Genomic DNA, 18608 nt, shown 5'->3' on the forward strand with positions numbered 1-18608 from the left:
AGTGTTCACACTAATGTCTTACTAAACACAATGTCTTTCTTTCCATTAATTGTGGAACAAACAGGAACAGATGGCTTCAGGGACCTTTGTCTGACAACTTGCCTACAAACTATCATCGCAGACTTGAGAATCATTAAGATGTTCAGGTTAGCTTCCCAGATATTTTAAAAGTAAGTTTTTACATCTTTACTTCTCTTTAATTTTCCATGGCAGGAACTTTCAGCCTGTGGTGTCATCCCAAGTTTGAGGACCGCTGTCAATCAGTGGTGGAGTTCATTAAGAGAGCCATCATGCATTCCAAGAATGGGAAGTTTCTCTATTTCTTGAGATCCAGGGTTCCAGGTAAGGCTATGGTTACATTAATTAACTTACTTGGGTATGATGCAGTCTAGTATCAAAATATGTCCCCCTGCCCCCTAGAAAAAGCCACATTTACTTGAAGTTTTTTTCCTGGCTCCCATTGCAACCACTCTTCCTAGAGTCCAGTGGTTAGTCCCCCTGCTCTTAAAACATTAATCCTTCAACATACCGAGAAGGAATCTTTGCTTTTCTGAACACACAAATGAGAAAACAAATGCTACCTCTGATGTCCAGCCATCATGTGAATATTTAACATTCAGAGGTGTGTCCCTATCCCTAATCCAAGCATCTCACAATTCCATGTGAAGCAGAGAGGGGACAACTTGCGTAGGCCGTTTCTATGGAATGGGGAAGGTAAAAGAGTATTCACTAGAAAGGCCATGATGAGAGTCTAGGAGACTGAATTCAATGGGAGTCAGCTGTGGATTTTGTCCATTTGTACTAAACTTGCTATTAAAGAGTAGATAGTTCTTGTTGTATCTCATATCTCTACCAGTGTTAAGTATAAAGGCATTTCTCCATTTGGGAAGATTGGGAAGTTCCCATCTTTGCTGGTATGGTTATATAATCTTTCTGCCCACTAAGTAGAGAGGTATCTATATAATCTCTACCGAAGGGAGAAAAGGGATGGTTTGGAAGAGTCTGTCTCCTTATTTTATAGGGTTGGGGAAAGGCAAAATGGCAAGCATATTAATTGAGGAATTTTTAAGATTCAAACATAACTTAAAATGAGAACTTCATGCATTCCCAGTGAATCAAATTAAGATTCTTAAGTAAACTATGTGCCAAGAAATTGCTCTAAAAAGAAGTTCCAGGGGAGCCCCAGGCAGAACATCAGTAACAGGATTGAGCCAGGTTACAGGAATGTGTTTTATAATCTTGGTGATTTAAATAAGGCATGACAGGGTGTGAACTGTATTAATTCTCACTTCATTTTGTATTTGCCTCAGTGCTGTCAACACAGTTGGGTCTCGTGCAGTTGACTTGGTTAACGGGAAAAGTTAGAATCCTTTCTTACAGGAATTGACTCTTTAGTAATTTTTAAAGCTTGTGACTTTGAGAGATTATTTATTTGACAAACATTAATTCTGTAACTCAGTATCAAAAATAAGCCACACCTCTACCCTCAGAGATCTCATAGCCTCAGAGAGAGAATAGGTAGGAAGGTAAAGGCAAGGGCACATGTAGAACTCAATACAAGGCATGGTGGTCAGTGATTGACAAGGGCAAAGGAAGCAGCTCTGTTTATGGGTGAACCAGGGAAATCTTCTCAGAGGGGTCTGGAGCATATATCTATTTGTAGGGTATTTGAGAGACTTTGAGGAGTCTTGGACTCCTCCGGTATAGCTCATTTCCTTGTACAAATGTGCCATGTCTGCAGAAACTTTAACTAAGATTCTTAACTTTGGTAAGGGCTAGAACTTGTAACAGTTGCTACTATTTATTAACTGTGTATCCTGTGCCAGTTACTTTGTCAGATTCTTTATTTAAACATCTCTCATCTCTGAGGCACCTGGGTGGCTCAGTCAGTTAAGCATCTGCCTTTGGCTAGGGTCATGATACCAGGGTCCTGGGTTCTAGCCCTGCCTCCGAGCCTGTTTCTCCCTCCCTTCTGCTGTTCCCCCTGCTTGTGCTCTCTGGCTCTTTCTCTCTATATCAAATAAATAAATAAAATCTTTAAAAATAAACAAAGGAAAAAAAAAAAAAAACACAAAGGAATAAATATAATTTTTTATAACAACCCAAAGCTATTTAATAGATTGGTCTAGTTATAGATAAGACCATTTTCATTTGCCAGTGAAGAAAGTGAGGCTGAGGCTCAAATGTGAAGTTACTTACTCTAAAAGTCACTTTGCGGGGGCGCCTGGTGACTCCGTCATTCAGCGTCTGTCTTGGGCTCTGGTCATGATCCCAGGGTCCTGGGATGGAGCCCCCACAGTAGGGAGTCTGCTTCTCCCACTCCCTCTCCCTTGGCCCTTGCTCTCTCTCTCTCTCTCTCTCCCCCTCTCTTGCATGTACTCTCTCTCTCTCTCATAAATAAAATCTAAAAAAAAAAAAAAAAAAAAAAGTCACTTAGCTGATCAGTGCTCAAGTCAAAGTTCAAACCCAGGCTCAACAGTCTCCAAATTCTCTGCTTTATTTACTAACCACTCTATTAATGGGGAAAAGTAACAGCAAGCAGATTGAAATCTGAGTTTGCTGTGATTTGTAGAGACTACATAAGGAAGTCAGAAGTGTGTTTATTAGTGGAGGATGTCTTTCTAGGACCCGTAAGGAAAGCTACAGATAGGATATCCATTTATGGGCAGCCCCGGTGGCTCAGCGGTTTGGCGCCACCTTCAGCCCAGGGCGTGATCCTGGAGACCCAGGATCAAGTCCCACATCGGTCTCCCTGCATGGAGCCTGCTTCTCCCTCTACCTGTGTCTCTGCCTCTCTCTCTGTGTCTCTCATGAATAAATAAATAAAATCTTTTAAAAAAAGGATATCTATTTATACTTAAAATTATAATCAAACAGAGAAGGCAAAGCAGAGTTAATATTTACTCCTAGACCATAAGTGACCTCTCTTTGAAGGATTGGGACAAAAGACAAAGCCAATATTCTCCTTTACCATTGTTTGTTGTCCTTTGCTTGTCATAAAAGTCTAGGTATTTCTGTGAGGTTGATTCTAGCAGGGACTTGTTGTGAAGAAGAGGTAGTCATTAGCATTTGGGTCGAACTTTCTTTTCTTTTCTTTTTTAAGATTTTTTTAAAAATTTACTTATCAGAGACAAAGAGAGAAGGGAGTGGGGGCAGAGGAAGAAGCACACTCCATTCAGGGAGCCTGACATGGGACTCGATTTCAGGTCTCCAGGATTACACCCTGGGCTGAAGGCGGTGCTAGACTGCTAAACCACCCGGGCTGCCCTAGGTCAAACTTTCTTAACCTGCACCAGGGATTTTTAACTCAGAATCTGAAAGGAGCCTGTTTATTGAGACTTTGGGATGATGATAACCGAATGCCTGCAAGGAGCCAGGTATTATTTCATTTCCCTTACAAAATCCTTTAAAGAGACACGTAGTCTCCCTCTCTCCCTCCTTTCTCCCTTTCTTTCTTTCTTTCTTTCTTTCTTTCTTTCTTTCTTTTTTCTTTCTTTCTTTCTTTCTTTCTTTCTTTCTTTCTTTCTTTCTTTCTTTCTTTCTTTTCTTTCTTTCTTTCCTTCCTTCCTTCCTTCCTTCCTTCTTTCATTCATTCATTCATTCATTCATTCATTCATTCGGATTAAGAAACTGAGGTACAGTGAGGAGCTGGGGTGGCTTAATCAGTTAAATGTCCTACTTTTGATCTCAACTCAGGTCTTGATCTCAGAGTTATGAGTTCAAGCCCCACATTGGGCTTAGTGTGGAGCCTATCTAAACACACACACACCACAGAGGTACAGTGAGTTACAGAGCCAGGATTCAAAGGTTTTTTTTCTGGCTCAATACTAGAGCTGGCTGCACTAACAGGCCATGCAGACTGGTGTTAAAGGGACGCCAGGGATCATAGGAATCATAAAGCTAGGACTAATGGAAAGTTCTGAATGGTGGCAAGTAAGGAACAGAAGGAAGGAAATTAATTAGAATAAATGGAATAATTGGCATTAGGAGAGGTACCCTTAGTGAAAATAAAAATGATGGCGCCTGATCTTGGTTTCCCCCTTCTCTCTCCCTAGTAGTGGAGCATGGTCACTGAAGTCACTGTTTGCATCTCAGTCTGGTGCATTCCACAGTTACAAACCAAATGCCTAACACCACCATGCAGCAGTCTCAAAAAGGGAGTATGATTGGATTAGTATGGAACCCCTGATGCTGTTAGAACCAAAACTCAAAGGGAGCATATCCTTCTTAGCTGAGAGGATCTTCATCATCTGTGAAGTGCATGAGGGAAAAAAAACAATTTTTTTCAAGATTTTTAAGTAATCTCTACACCCAACATGGTCCTTGAACTCACAGCCTTGAGATCAAGGGTTGTGTGCTCTACCAACTGTGCCAGCCAGCAATCCAAATACCTTTTATTTTTTAATCACACTTTGAATTGCACAACTCTTAAGGAAATTTATCTCTCTTTTGTAACCATCCTTAATCTTATAATTATTTGTTCAGTGACAGGTCTTCACTGTTTCCCAGGGTTTCTTAATTCAGCACTATTGACATTTTGGTCTGGATAACTCTGGTCTTCAGGGAAGTTTGGTTTGGCAGAAAGACTTGTGTGTAGGGGGTGTTCAAACTTGGAAGAAATTTGTCACCCCTAATCTGGTCCTTTTGGTGGGGACAAACAGTGAAGTGGCCAGAAGCTAGATTGGTGCCCAAAACCCTTGATATAAAGAACCAAAGGAAGGTTTCTGATGGTCACTATTTCACCTCACCCTCTCTCTTTCTGCTGTCCTGGAGTGTTATCTCAGATTTATTTCCATTTCTAACCTCTTCCATTAACATGTTCTGGTTGTGTGAGCTCCAATTGTTTGCTGTGTAAGGGGGCAAACAGTAAATGGTCAGGTTGACACCAGGGAATATCAGAGAATTAACAGGTTTCAAATTGCTATTTGTCAACCTAAGGCTAAAAGTAACACAATTAAATAGGCAAGCATATATGGTCATTAAAATTCAAGTAGGCAAACAATAGGATAATTTTATGCTGCTTATTATCCTGATATCTTTAAGCACAAGTCCGATAGTACTGTGTCTTTGGGAATAAATAGATTCATAAATTTTATCTCTGAAACATCATTTTGGATTTAGCATTATTACAACCCACCCCCAAAAGCTTTCTGTTTGCCATAGTTTAATTTACTAAAGAATATTTTTTAAACATATAAGAGAGGGTATAAATTCAAAGAGGCCTTTGAACCCAATACCATTTTAAAACCACTTGAGTTTAAATATATTCAAGGGAGAAACCCAAGTGTGATTTTTTTTTTTTTTTTAAACTGTATGTGAGAGGAAAGGACCAACCATACAGGTGGAGGAGGGCTAAGTGCTTCAAGGTGTAAGGCCAAGGACTGAAGGAATAGGAGTGAGGAGTGGACTGAGACCAGTCATGCATCAAAGTGCTGGGACTATTGTGGACAGCAGAAGGGCAAGTGCTCTGGGGAGACACCTAGAAAAACCCTCTGAGGTTCTGTGGACCCAGCTCTTCATGAGACAAAGGAGGTGTTCATGGCAGGTCAATTTTGTTGGTTCTGTGTGGCAAGCAAGTTCTCTGAGCCCAGTAAGCCTCAGCTTCTTCCATATGTGAAATGGGGATAATAGAGATACCTGTCTAAAAGTATAGTTTGAAGACTAAGTGAGTTAAATGTTTTTAAGTCATGCTTAACTTGCTTAGTAACAGTATCATAGTATTTTAACTTTTTTCTTTTTTAGAAAGTCCACTACCAATGACCATGCAAAGGCTTTGGGAGATGATCTGCAAGCTTTAAGTTTTTCTTCTCACACCTTCAAACCAAATTTTAAAAACGCTTGAAATTGGGCAGCCCAGGTGGCGCAGCGGTTTAGCGCCGCCCGCAGCCCAGGGCGTGATCCTGGAGACCCTGGATCGAGTCCCATGTCGGGCTCCCTGCATGGAGCCTACTTCTCCCTCTGCCTGTGTCTCTGCCTCTCTCTCTCTCTGTGTCTCTATGAATAAATAAATAAAATCTTAAAAAAAAATAAAAATAAATAAAAAAAAATAAAAACGCTTGAAATTAAACTGTAAAAACATATATGTTATTTTCCAATGAGACGTGTCTGCAGAATTTCGAGAGGACAGTGACTGAGAAAAGAATTCTTTCAAAGATCTTGCAACTCATTCTTTCTGAGAGCAGTTTGCTTATTTACCTTCTGCAGGCCCTTTGTTTCTTGAAACCAGGATATTCTTTGTTCCCTTGAGTTGGTTTAAGTGTTCCTGCCATTGTGGATGTCTCTGTTCCGTGGCATTGACCCTTGGGGCTTGGAATTTCCCAAGCCTTCTGATACTGATGAAACCAGGGTGTGTCCCATTGGGCCTGGTTGGCATTAGGCAGCAAGCACTTTGGCACTGAGTGCTACTCTTCCAGCTTGCCCAAGCTACTGTAGTCGCTTTCCTATTAAAAGCATCATCATTTTTTTTTTTTTTTCTGTTCCTGGACCCAGCCTAGAATTTCAGGAGCAAGAATGATGGGAGGAGGTGGGGGGTGGGAGCACAGTGTGGGGAAATAAGAGGTGGTTAAACCCACTTGTCCTGGCTTGAAGTAAATGGCAGGAGTGCAGGATTGTAGACTTGATCCTAACCATTGCTTTCTACTTAACAGCTTCTTAGTTGGAATTGGCCGGGGACCCCTCTGAGCAGCCTTCCTGAGTTCTCTCCTTCAGGATGCTGCTAGATGTGCCCTATAAGTATCTCCCATTCCTAGCAGGGATGCTTTGATTCTCACTTTTCATGGAGAGTCTAATGCTCTCTAGCATGGGCTATTCTGAAGAGCTAGATTCTCAGCTGTTAAGAGTCATGCTAGGGAGGCCCTTGGCAGAGAATGGAGTCTCTTGAGTGAAATATTAGTGGTAATGCTTCTGCAAATGGAAATCACCAGTTCTTTGTGGAAGGGAGCTTTTGCACAGAACAAACATGCGAACTATAAAGAAACCCTATTTCCCTTCCCTGGATTTATTTCATAAGTTGTAGTTAGCTGCATTATTCCTTCTGAATATGTCCTTGGTTTTCATTCTTGAAGGACTACCACCAACTCCAGTCCAGCTGCTCTATCCAGTGTCTAGATTCAGCAATGTCAAATCCCTCCAGCACCTTTGCAGATTCCGAATCCGACAGCTCGTCCGGATAGATCACATCCCGGATCTCCCACTGCCTAAGTACAATGGGGTCTTTCGGGTTGGGGCAGGAATGGAGGCTTAGTTAGAAATGTGAGTGAGACCTGCCAGCTGATTGCACAGGCAGAGCCTGGCGCTATTCACGACACCCTCCTTTCTCTTCTCATGTGTCTTAGCACCTAACTCTAGAAGTATCACATGGCAGCTAGAAGGGAGGAAGGTGTGTGTGTGTGTGTGTGTGTGTGAGCGTGAGCCTCCCTTCTGCAGTCTTTACAAAGACTGGAATGGAGGTGGTAAGAGGGAGGAAAATGGAACTATAGCAAGTAAGAACGTGGGAAGTTTCTTAGGTGGGCAGAGTTTTTTTGTGTAGTTACAGTCATATAGGGGTTGGGGAAAAAGGAAGGGTTGAACAAAGGTGGTCTTTTGTTTATGGTCTTTGTAAATAACACTTAATCTTTCTTGTATTTTTCACAGACCTCTGATCTCTTATATCCGAAAGTTCTACTACTATGATCCTCAGGAAGAGGTATACCTGTCTCTAAAGGAAGCGCAGCTCATTTCCAAACAGAAGCAAGAGGTTGAACCCTCCACGTAGCGAGGGGCCCCCTGCTGATCGCCACCAAGGGTATGAGCTCTCTGCCTCACTGTCCAGTCAGGTCTTTTCTGGGAGAGTTCCTGTCATGTGGTGGGCCTTGCCCCCCTTCTCACACCCTATGTGTATATTTCCAATCCAGGCATCTGCCCAGAGAGTCACCGGATCTGTTAATGGGGTATCGGGGTATATCATGGGAGAAAAGCAGATAGACATGAGGGGCTTAAAAAGTATTTGCCAATAGATGTGCAAGCTAATTATTGAATATAAACAAGAAGGGAGGACACATAAATGTAGCTAAGTGTGCAGCCTTCTCTCATACTTTGGCCAATCTCCCTGCTGTTGCACAAATGACATTAAAACAGGAAACCAAAAGGGAGGGAAATGTCATGAAAGAGAACGCAAACATGTCTTTAATTGCAACAGGCATGCACTTCAGTGAGAACTCCCATGTCCCATGGCTTGGAATGTGGGTGAGGAAAACAAGCTCACTCTTCTAGTTAGAGTTCCATCTGGACCACTGAAGAGTAAATTATTGAAAAGAATAAGTGAATCAGCTAAGGAATTCATTTATCTAAGAGGCCCTTTACATTGCTACATTACGTTGCTACATTAACTGAATTCTCCTCATGTATTTTCCCCATTAAATATCTTGGAATACTGGTTTGTGCAGATTGCTTCTAATTAGTCTTTTAAGCTGCCTTCATGGGAGCATTTAAAGATAGAGGTGAAGTGAGTAGAGAACAAAATTGCCAGAGAGCTGTGATTCTGGTAGTGTGGGTTACATGCAAGACCTGACATTCTCGCGATCTGCCAGCTGTGATGACCCCTTGTCTCTCCTGTTCATGTAGACTGTCCTCTTTAAGCACTGAATATGTCTGCTGCTCCTCTAGCCTTCTCTGTTCCTCGGTGCCATTTCCCACATGATACAAACTAAGGAGAAAACCCATAGAGTGACAGCCTTACGGATGTCTGCGCTCTCTGCTTTCTTTGTAACTGGAGAGCATGATGACTGGTGTTATGCCCCTCGGGTTTTCATGGGCCGTGGCCTCCCCTCTTAGCTCTGGAAGTCCCTGATCCTATTGGGGGAAAGCATGTGAACTGGGCTAAAAGGATGAAGAAGGGGAGATGGAATGAAAGAAGAGAAATTAAGAATAAGAAATCGTAACTCTGGGAGGCTACAGAGCTTTAATTTAATGCATCCCAGACTGGGTGTACAATCTCTTGTCATATCTTCAATTACATGCAAATTGTGTGCCCTTGGAAACAACTGCTAAAACATCAAAATGTTCTGATATCTAGGAGGATGTCTCTGCTTGGTGGCTTTGCAGTTGAAATTAGGATAGGAAGATAGGAGAGAACCAGGGAGGCGCGCCTACACAGACGCATCCTTGCGGAGTACTTAGGACTTGTTAGCTAGAGCACCACCTCTGCGGGTGCTGTGCCTCAGGAGGAACCCTCCCAAACAGCACATTCAGAGGTGGGCTCAGCATGGTGGGGGTGGCTCCCAGCTTCAGTGTCTGGGGAATAAGTAACTAACACGGAGCAGAGAAGTTTTGGGGTAAGCAGGGCTTGGGCAGCCCCTGTGGCGCAGCGGTTTAGCGCCGCCTGCAGCCCAGGGCATGATCCTGGAGACCCTGGATCGAGTCCCACGTCAGGCTCTCTGTATGATGCCTGCTTCTCCCTCTGCCTGTGTCTCTGCCTCTCTCTGTCTCTATGAATAAAAAAAAAAAAAAAAAAAAGCAGGGCTTGCTGGCTGAAAGCAGGACAGAGGAGGAGTAGTTACACTTACTCCATGTGTGCAGGGGCAGGACAAGAATCACAATGGATTTAAGGTAGAAGGAGTTCGACTTTAGTCCCACTATAGAAGAACTGCTTTCACAGGTGCAAAGGCAGAATTGTCTTTCACAGGCCCTAGTGAGCTCCCCACTTGTTTGTGCATTCAGCAGCACTGCCCCCTTGTTAAGTACCCATGTGGATTGGGAAGAGCATGCTGAGCCAGGTAGTCTGTGGTCCTGAGCTCACTCACCTGCAGTTACCATGAGGAAAGACAGACCGCAAACATGTAAAGAAGTGAATAGGCTAATTTCAGTTGACTGTACATGTTAATGAGGACTAAAACCTGGTGAAGTTTAGTGATCAGTCGTGGGATAGAGGTACTCAAGTTTGGATGATCAGGGAAGGCCCTTGTGAAGAAGTGTCATTTCAGCTGAGATCTGAGTATCAAGGAGTCAGCCAGGAGAGGATCTGGGAGTAGAGCATTTGGGTAAGGGGTCCAGTAAGCATACAGGCCGTGAGTATGGGGGGTGGTCATGTACTGGCAAAAGATTAAACTGGATTCTTGGGGTCTCTTTGCTGTGTGTGACACCAGGATTGTTGCCTGTGGCAAAGAATAAGCATTATGCTGTCCTCACTCCTGACTGAAACTTGAGGGCTCCTAGAAAAATGGGAGGTAAAAAAAAAAGAAAAGAAAAGAAAAGAAAAATGGGAAGTAACACTCCTGAAGGGAGACGTCTTTATGTTGTGAAATTTGGCCCTTATGACTTCATGTTGGTCGGGCTGATTTTAATTTGGGAGTTCTGAATGGTCCACTTGGTCTTTGTGTGCTGTTACCTGGGGAGTTTCTATTTTATTTTATTTATTTTATTTTATTTATTTTATTTTATTTTATTTATTTTATTTTATTTTATTTATTTTATTATTTTATTTTATTTTATTTTATTTTTTATTTATTTATTTATTTATTTATTTATTTATTTATTTATTTATTTATTTATTTTATTTTATTTTATTTTATTTTTTTACCTGGGGAGTTTCATGTCAGGGTGCTTGGAGTCAGTATACAGAGTAACATGTGGAACGATGCCCTTAAATCAGGGAGTAGAAGCCATATCAGTCTTTGTGATTATATGTCAGTCTTCTTCAATAGCCAGAAGCTGCAGAGACTTACGGCTATTTCTAGCTGGGCTCACCAGGGATTACTCCAATTTTGTTTTAAGATTTTATTTATTTAGGGGATCCCTGGGTGGCGCAGCGGTTTAGCGCCTACCTTTGGCCCAGGGCGCGATCCTGGAGACCCGGGATCAAATCCCACATCATGCTCCCGGTGCATGGAGCCTGCTTCTGCCTCTCTCTCTCTCTCTCTCTCCTCTGTGTGACTATCATAAATAATTTTTTTAAAAATTAAGATTTTATTTATTTAGAGAGAGAATGAGAGTGGGGTGTGCGGGGGAAAGACGAACCAGGAGTGTGTGTGTTGGGGGGGCGGACATCAAGCAGACTCCATGCTGAGGTCAGTCTTACGAGCCTCAGACCACGACCCAGCCAAAATCAAGAGTCGGTCACTCAGCTGACTGAGCCACCCAGGTGCCCTTCTTTTTTTTTTTTTTAAGTGCCTGGAGCAGATGAGCCTCAGGAAAGAAGTGGGGAAGAGTGGAAAATTAAGGGGCAAAGGAAAAGGAAAGAGAAAAGTTAGGAAATATGCTAGAATATATTGGTAATTTTAGGAGCTTTGTTTGGTGTCCACATCCATGGGCTGCTCATATCCCCAGCAAATGCCATTCCTTATCCTGAGCCAGCACCAGCATTTGTGGGAGCCTTGGCTATCCAGATTCCAGTTCTCCCTTTGAGCTGTACTTTTCCACCTCCAGAGGCTGGGCTGTTCTCCATTTGGTTCCACTCCATTGAGCTGCTCTAATTTTTCCCTCTTGCACCTAGGCATTTGTTGCCAAGCTCCAGTTTTGAAGAACCAAATGAAGCTACTGTGGAAGAGGGAGCAAGGAGAAAGGAGGGAGTTGGAAGGGCTGAGATCCTCCGCGCAAAGACTTTGGTTCCCCTGCAGCCCTGGGGCTTGGGAGAAGCACACAACCACACTCTCTGAGCGGGGGCTTCACCTCTTCACCTCCAGCCCCTGTGGTATCCTGGAACTGGACAAGCTCCTTGGAACACTGGAAGAAGTCTCAACACTGTTCCTTTTTTAGAAGTTTTGTTTTGGATATTTGCATTTCTCAGTATGGAAAACTTCCTTTAAAGGCAGCTGGGGTTTGTGCCCATTGGACTGGAAGTGGTGCCAAGGGTGAGCCAGGTCTGAGGGAGGGAAGGGGAGGGATTGCCAGTGACGGTCATTCAGCTGGTGCCAAAGGCAGAGTGCAAGTGTTCACCATTGACCTTGAAGAAGGGAAGAGAAAGAGTTAGAAGCACATATCAAGTTGGGAGTTTCTAAGGGATGAGGATCTGCTTCTCTTTAAGCATGAGTTGCTTCAGTAGGAGCAGGAAAGAAGAGAGGGTGAGTAGTCTGGACAAGAAGATTGCTGAACAAAGACTGGCAAAGGGCCTCTGCTGGGGAAAGTAGTGACTCCTCACATCCTTTCCTTTTAAGGTTTAGGAACCTGATTTCAGAATCACCTCTCATAGAAGCTGTGTTCGTTTTGTCTTCCTGAATTCCTGAATTCTGTGACCTCAAGTCAGTCCCATTCTTCTTCCACCCTCCACCCTGCCCCCTTAGATAACTGTACATTTCACTCTGATCATGGTAACATCATTCCTATTGCTTCTGCCAGCTGTCAAGGCAATCGATTTTTTCATCACCTGAGCAGTTGAGAGCCCTAATCATGAGCTGCTAAAGTTAATGGAGCATGCTTCCAGATTCTTAATGGCAGACTGTACCCATGACTTAGGAGTCAGTGTTACTTACCTCCATATGTCTGTCAGCTAGTGAGAGGGAATATGGAGGATGGTGAGAAACGAAGCTATTGTGATAGTGCTCTTCTGAGGAGAAGCTCTCCTGTGTCTCAGCCTTAATGGAATGTCTTTGGATCAGTGAGGAGGAGAGTACTGCATCTCATGTGTTTAGGTTTATCACTGTTGTCCCACTTCTGGGACAGGAGGTAGCAAGGGCTTTTTTATTTTCCTATGTTTTTTCTCTAGCAACTCATGCATTTTCCTGAGTCAGATTCCATTTGCCCCCTGTTTGTTGGAAAGTCTGTCAAATGCTGATTTGGGAGTTGCCCACCTTCCAGGTGGAAGTAGAGGAGGAGGGAGGTGCTTTCCAGTGCTCTTTGAGTTTTTCTGAAGTGAGCCATTGTCAAGTCATGTAATATTACGAGTTTGCTTTTCTGCAGAGTTACTCTTGGGAGAGGTTTGCTGTTAAGATGTGAAAATTGAGCTGTTTGGGTCTTTATTGCTCTTTTGTAGTAAATGTTCCATTAGACTGCCTCTCTTGGTTCCCCTGTGCTTATATCTGCCTCTTCTCATGAGATAAATAATATCTTCAGGTTTGTGGTTTCCTGATGGTTTGGGATGAGGTCCCAGTGTCTTGGTAATTTAAAAGACTGCCTCATCTGGAAGCATTGGCCTTCTGCCTTATGTCTTGCATGGAATGACCAGTCCTCCTGCTTGTAGCAGAGCAGGGAAGAAACTTGCATTATTAGCTGCCTGTAAAGATGTGGCCCACAAAATGAGCTTTGTAGCATAAACACAGCCCACCTCTGATTTGTTATGAAGTACCTCTTCTTTCCTTGGATTCCATGTAGTATTACCAACCAGTGAAAATAGTGATCCCAGAAACTGGCTTACCCTGTGAGTCTTGCCTCTTGAGAGTGCAGATTAACTTGCCATCGTGCAGAAAGTGCCACCCAGCTCTAGAGCCTATAGTCTGCAATCCATAGGGATCCTTGAGTGGCTCGTGTGCAGTTATTTGGGTTTGGGGGCTTTTTTTTTTTTTTTTTTTTTTTTTTTTGCCACCCATAATTTTGAAATTCTTTTCAACTGTGTTTTAATGTGTTTGCCTGATTCTGGGCTAGATACAATGGAAAACACAAGAGGGGAAAGACATGATGTCCGGCTTAAGGGAGCTTTTAGGTGACTGCTACACATGAAGCAATGGGAGAATGACTCTGTGCAGTACAAAAAATCAAGGGCTCTCTTTAAAGAAATTGAGATGGGTAAGATCAGAGTAGATCAGATGGTCTGGGAGAGCTCTGTGGCTGTGAGGCTTTGGGTCCTAGGCAAAGGTAGGACAGTGAGATGAGAAACACATGAACAGAAGCATGGAAGCAGAAATCTGAGGGATGTGTTGAACAGGACACAGCACCAGGTTAGAGCAGCAGTGTCAGTTACTCTTCATGACGGAAACTTTCTAGTCATCAAGCAAGTCTGAGTGCTGAGGGCTTGTGATGGTGAAGTGGAACCCAAAGCCAGAAGTCAGCTGGTTCCCGCCCATGGGCAGGGACCTCACTGCCCTCAGCACAGTCTGGGGGAGGGAGGCAGAGCCCTTGTACCCCTAGTGGTACCAAGGCTTTCCACTGGAGAATTCTACAGTCAGATCCAGAACCAAACCAGCTGAGGAGGCATGCCCCAACCTCACCAGCATCCTTCTTTCTCCTCCTGGGAAAGGGTAATGTGTCCCCATGTCCATGATTCGTCTGTATGCTAGTCATGGCCCAGGCTGTAGCCTAGTTCTTCCTCAGTAGAGTGGGATGCAGGACAGAGTTTCACAAGAAGACAGGCTCCATCAGGAGATGAGGGGGAGGAAGAGGCGGGAGTGGGGCAGAGAGCAGAGAGAGAACAGCATATCCCCTTCATCTCTCCAGGCTGGGCCCACTCCTCCTTTGCCAGTTCTGTGTTGGGCTAATTGAAATGCAGTCCACAGAGGGAACTCATTATTCCTTTTTTGGTTGTTGTATTTTAAAGTCACAAACTAGAAAAGGTTCTCACCTCCAGGGACCCATCACTGATTTCAAAGTTGTTAATGGGTCCTTGCCTCTGTGACCCTTACTTGTTAGTGATTTATCTACTGTAACCTTCCTCAGGACAAGTGTGAGCCACTGTGAGCCAAGTGACAACTACTGCTACAATCTGCTGTTACTTGAAATTTGGGTGCTTTGGCAGGAGCACAGAGTAAGGAGGGTGGGGCTTTGCTAGGAGGACTAGGTAAGTGGGCAGTAACTGGGAGTTCGGGACCATTGGTGATGGCCTGGGCCAGGTGGCTAGCCTGTGCCTAGATCTAGTGAAGGGGAGCTGCCCCCCGTAGCACGAAGGCTTCTGAGAGGGGAGCTCATCATCACGGTTTCTACTCCTCCTTTCCTTCCTTTCACCTGGTGATGGTGTTGGCCCTCATTGAGGCTGGGAATGATGCAGAGGAGGCTGCAAGCACCCCTACAGGGCACATCCAGGAAGAACTGGGGAGCAGGAAATGTGCTGAGTGCTTGCACATCTGGGCGTGAGAGCCTAGAAATAGAGCTGGGTGCCCTGGGGCACCTATCTTTTCAGCCCTCACCCTAGGCCCCCAGAAGAGCAAGGCTTCTTAAAGCCCTTGGGTCCCAGCAGGAAATGGAGTTAGTAGAGACTTTTCCCTTGGGTTAGACTGTTCCCCGCCCTGCTGCCTCGCCCTTGGCTTTGAGCCCTGAAAATGGAGGACTAGGCACTGGGATATAGTGGGAAGTCTGAAAGTGTGTTTATGTGTGTGTGTGTGTGCGCGCGCGCGTGCCTGGGTGTGTCTGGGTGTCCATGCATGTCTACATTTGCAGAAGTCTTGCCACCAGTTGGAGTGTTGAAAGCATCTCCACTGTGGGGAGACCTACCATTTGTTTTCCCCTTTTAAGAGAATGACATGCCCCCTGTCCCTAAGGGAGGAGCTTTTGAGTTAGACATTTTCCCTATGGGAATCCTCTTGGTTTGGTTTGTGGGGGGGCGGGGGGTGGATAAGTGATTTTTATCTCTAATTGTCAACACAGCTGTTCTTACACTGAATTTGTGCTATTGCATACATGTAGCCATCTTTCTTTTCACTGCAGCAGTGTTTATCAGTAGTTCAAAATGATTTATTTGCTCCTGGGGAGTAAAATCTTTTTTATTAAAAAAAAAAAGAAAAAAAAAGAAAAAAAAAAAAGCGAAGCGTGGCTCCCTCCACCCATGATAGCTATAGGGTTAGTGGGCTTCAAAGCTCAAGAAGGCAAAGTCGAGTCTGCCAGTCCCCATGACTTATCCTGTTTTGACCTTGGAGCCTTCATGCTCAGCACAAAAGGACAGGAGGCCTTGAGAAGATGGGAGAGCAAAGCCTTGGGAGGAGTGAGGTGGGGTTTGGACCATAGCGATGAAAGCACTGGGGACTCAGGTGCTACAGGTAGAAAAACAGAGTAAAGAATTGTATTTAAAATATTGATTCTCTAATCTGCCAGGGAAAGACCTTTCTCTACATCCAGATTCCATACTGTCTTTGTCCTTTTCATCGCTTCTCGACCTTCCTGGTAGGTGCCGGCCCACTGTCCTCCTGTTTCCCATCCTGTCCTCTGCACCCCTTCCCCGTCCCCTCCCACTCCCATCTACCTCTGGGAAGCGGGTCCTGCATGTGGAGTCTGTGACTTGCCTTCGTGCTCATCTCATCTCCGTTAGAGGGTACCTGGGACTACTCCCTCCTTCCCTCCTTCCGAAGTGCCCAGAGGCATGACTGGGCAGGTCAAAAGCAGCCAGCCCAGGGGGGAAGGCATGAGTGTCTGGTTGCAGCTGGACTGCAATCTTTGCTCCTGGAGAGAGAGTGTGAAGAAAACTTAGGACACTCTTGATCAGAACCCAGGAAATCACACACTGCTCCGCCCAGCTCAGATGGGGCGGGCAGGCTGGCTGCTCCATCCCTGGTGCTCCCTTGAACAGGGACCTGCCTCCCACTGTTAGGCCCAGAACCTTTTCCAAGGGACAAGCATTATCCAGGCACCGCTCTGTGGGCAGGCCGGCCATTGGAATGCCCAAACTGGTGCTGCCTGTGGCACAGCCACTGCTGTACATTTTTTGGTTGTTTTTAAGAAACTCAATGAAGAGGGGTGTCATTCTGGGCTCAGAGTGGTTGCCAGTTCTTCACCAGAAGGGGAGCCACACCCCCTGCAACCACTTCTGTCCTTGTTTGCCACCCTGCCCTCCTCCAAGCCAAAGCGTGGCCTGGCTTTTGTCTTCCGGTTTAGTTTTCCTCCTCACCTTCCCCTTTTTGTGCTTAATTTATTAAAATAGTTGCTGTATAATTTATTTTCATAAACTATAAAAAATTACTAAATGGTTAAAATAGACTTGCAGGCCAATGTTAAATGGGGTGGGAGGGTCTGTGGGTGGGTGGGGAAAGGGAAAGATGTTTTGATATAAACAAAACAAATGCACTTTGGGTGTGTTTTGGTATTTTTCTGGGGATAGACGGGTGGGTGTTGGGATGTCCCTGTAGATTAGTTCCAGAACGGGGTGTTTGTATATACTGTATTAATAGGCATGTTCGACTCTTATAAAGGGACGTTAGTAGCTGCTGCAGGTCCTGTTTGGAAACCCCATGTACAACTCCCAGTTTTTTGTAAGTGTCAGTGCGGGAGACATTTGACTCTTGTGTTTGTATCTCCTTTTTATGATTGCTGTACTGACCCATGTCTTTTTGGGGAAGGGTGAAAAGAGATTTGAAATAAAAATGTTTAGAAATTACTTCATGTGATTTGGTGTTTGTCAATCCTTCCATCTCCTGTGACTCCTCGCACCACCACCAGCCCTATAAAATCACATGACCCACCCCTGGTGACTGGGCCACCTCCATGCTGTCCACCGAGCTGGACACATCCAAAACTGGTCTTGTCAGAATTAGAGATGTTGGAAGTTCCCCAGGCCAAGGCCATTGCTCAAAGCTGCTTTCTCCTTCCCCAGCAGGTTCAGGAGAATTCCAGTGTGTGACCTTTTGGTTGGTGAGCAGTGGTGTGGGACTGTGGCTAGGGAAAGTATACATGTCACCCCAGCCAGCGGTCAGTCCCCGTGTTTCCCTAGGATGGCAGATGAGGTTTCCATAAGTTTAACCTGCATCCCCTCCTGCCTTGCCAGCCCAGTGCCTCTGGAGAGAAAGGGAACAGAATAGTTCTCCAATTGGCAACCGTGTGTACTCCGAGCCACTGGAACCTCCCCTCTTCACTTTGCCACCTAATCCCTCTCCAAGTCCCCCACTTCAGGGGCCATCGTGCCATGTTGGCACATTGGGGGGAATTTCCTACAAATCCCCTGCATCCTCAGAGCAGGAAGCATGCTGCGTGAGCTAAAACCCAGTTGGGGGGAGTTGCGTTTTCACAGGACAGGACTGGTAAGAAGTGCCTCCCGGGGCCAAGGAGTCTGAGAATCCCCACCTGCCCCAGTCAGCTCATCCTCCAGCCACTGGTCTGAGTGAGGATGAGATGGTGTATCAATTCCGATAGCCCTTCTATGACAGCGAGAACTCCTAACTGAAGCTTTCTCCGTTTTGATAAAGAAAGGTGTGCCAAGCAATGAAGGCAAACAGCACTACAAGGGAAGATGCTTAACTCAGAGCGAGCAATTCAGATGCCCTAATGGCCGCCATTTGCACGCAGTTGTCATTGGAAAGGACTCTGCTCACACCAGCAGGCAAGAGCGTTGGTGTGCATTTCTTCGAAGTAGAGGTGCAGGGTTTCACCATTTCAGACCAGCGTTGTTGTTCGTGATGACTTGTCAGGTTTGTTAGGAAAGGTAGGTGCTGGAGCCTCTGACTTGAGTGATAAAGCCCATAGGAGAGGCAATCTTTTGGTAACAGCCCCAAATAAATAAAACGGGCACCTGCCATCATCTTCACCCCCTACACCTGACACCACAGCTGTCACCCCCTGTGTTCCTTGGCCATTTAGTGGTGCCTGGCTGTGCACCTGCCTGACCAGAATTTCATTGCAAGCTTGCAGCAGGTGGTGCTGGTGCAAGAGAGCGACCCCCCCACCCTTCCCATCCTTCTAGCATGTGTGTTCCCAAGGATGAGGATGAGGGCGAGCTGAGAAAACGGATTTTTCCGTCTGTCTTGGTTCCCTCCAGCCTCTCGTAGTGTGAGCATCTCGTATATAAG

At 44.9% G+C, this 18608-nt stretch overlaps 1 protein-coding gene across 2 annotated transcripts in view; it reads left to right on the forward strand.

The window, feature by feature from the left end:
• Positions 1-17203, forward strand: part of SOCS7 (suppressor of cytokine signaling 7) — a 32265-nt gene extending 15062 nt beyond the window's left edge. For both annotated transcript variants that reach the window (XM_072780309.1, XM_072780310.1), the window contains 4 exons: positions 214-342; positions 7065-7200; positions 7633-7783; positions 11468-17203. In XM_072780309.1, the coding sequence (XP_072636410.1) occupies positions 214-342; positions 7065-7200; positions 7633-7753 (386 nt within the window). In that variant the 3' untranslated portion in view covers positions 7754-7783; positions 11468-17203. The remainder of the gene's footprint in view (positions 1-213; positions 343-7064; positions 7201-7632; positions 7784-11467) is intronic.
• The last annotated feature ends 1405 nt before the right edge of the window (positions 17204-18608 follow it).

This window comes from Canis lupus, chromosome 16 (assembly GCF_048164855.1).
Source record: "Canis lupus baileyi chromosome 16, mCanLup2.hap1, whole genome shotgun sequence".
NCBI classification, from domain to species: Eukaryota; Metazoa; Chordata; class Mammalia; order Carnivora; family Canidae; genus Canis; species Canis lupus.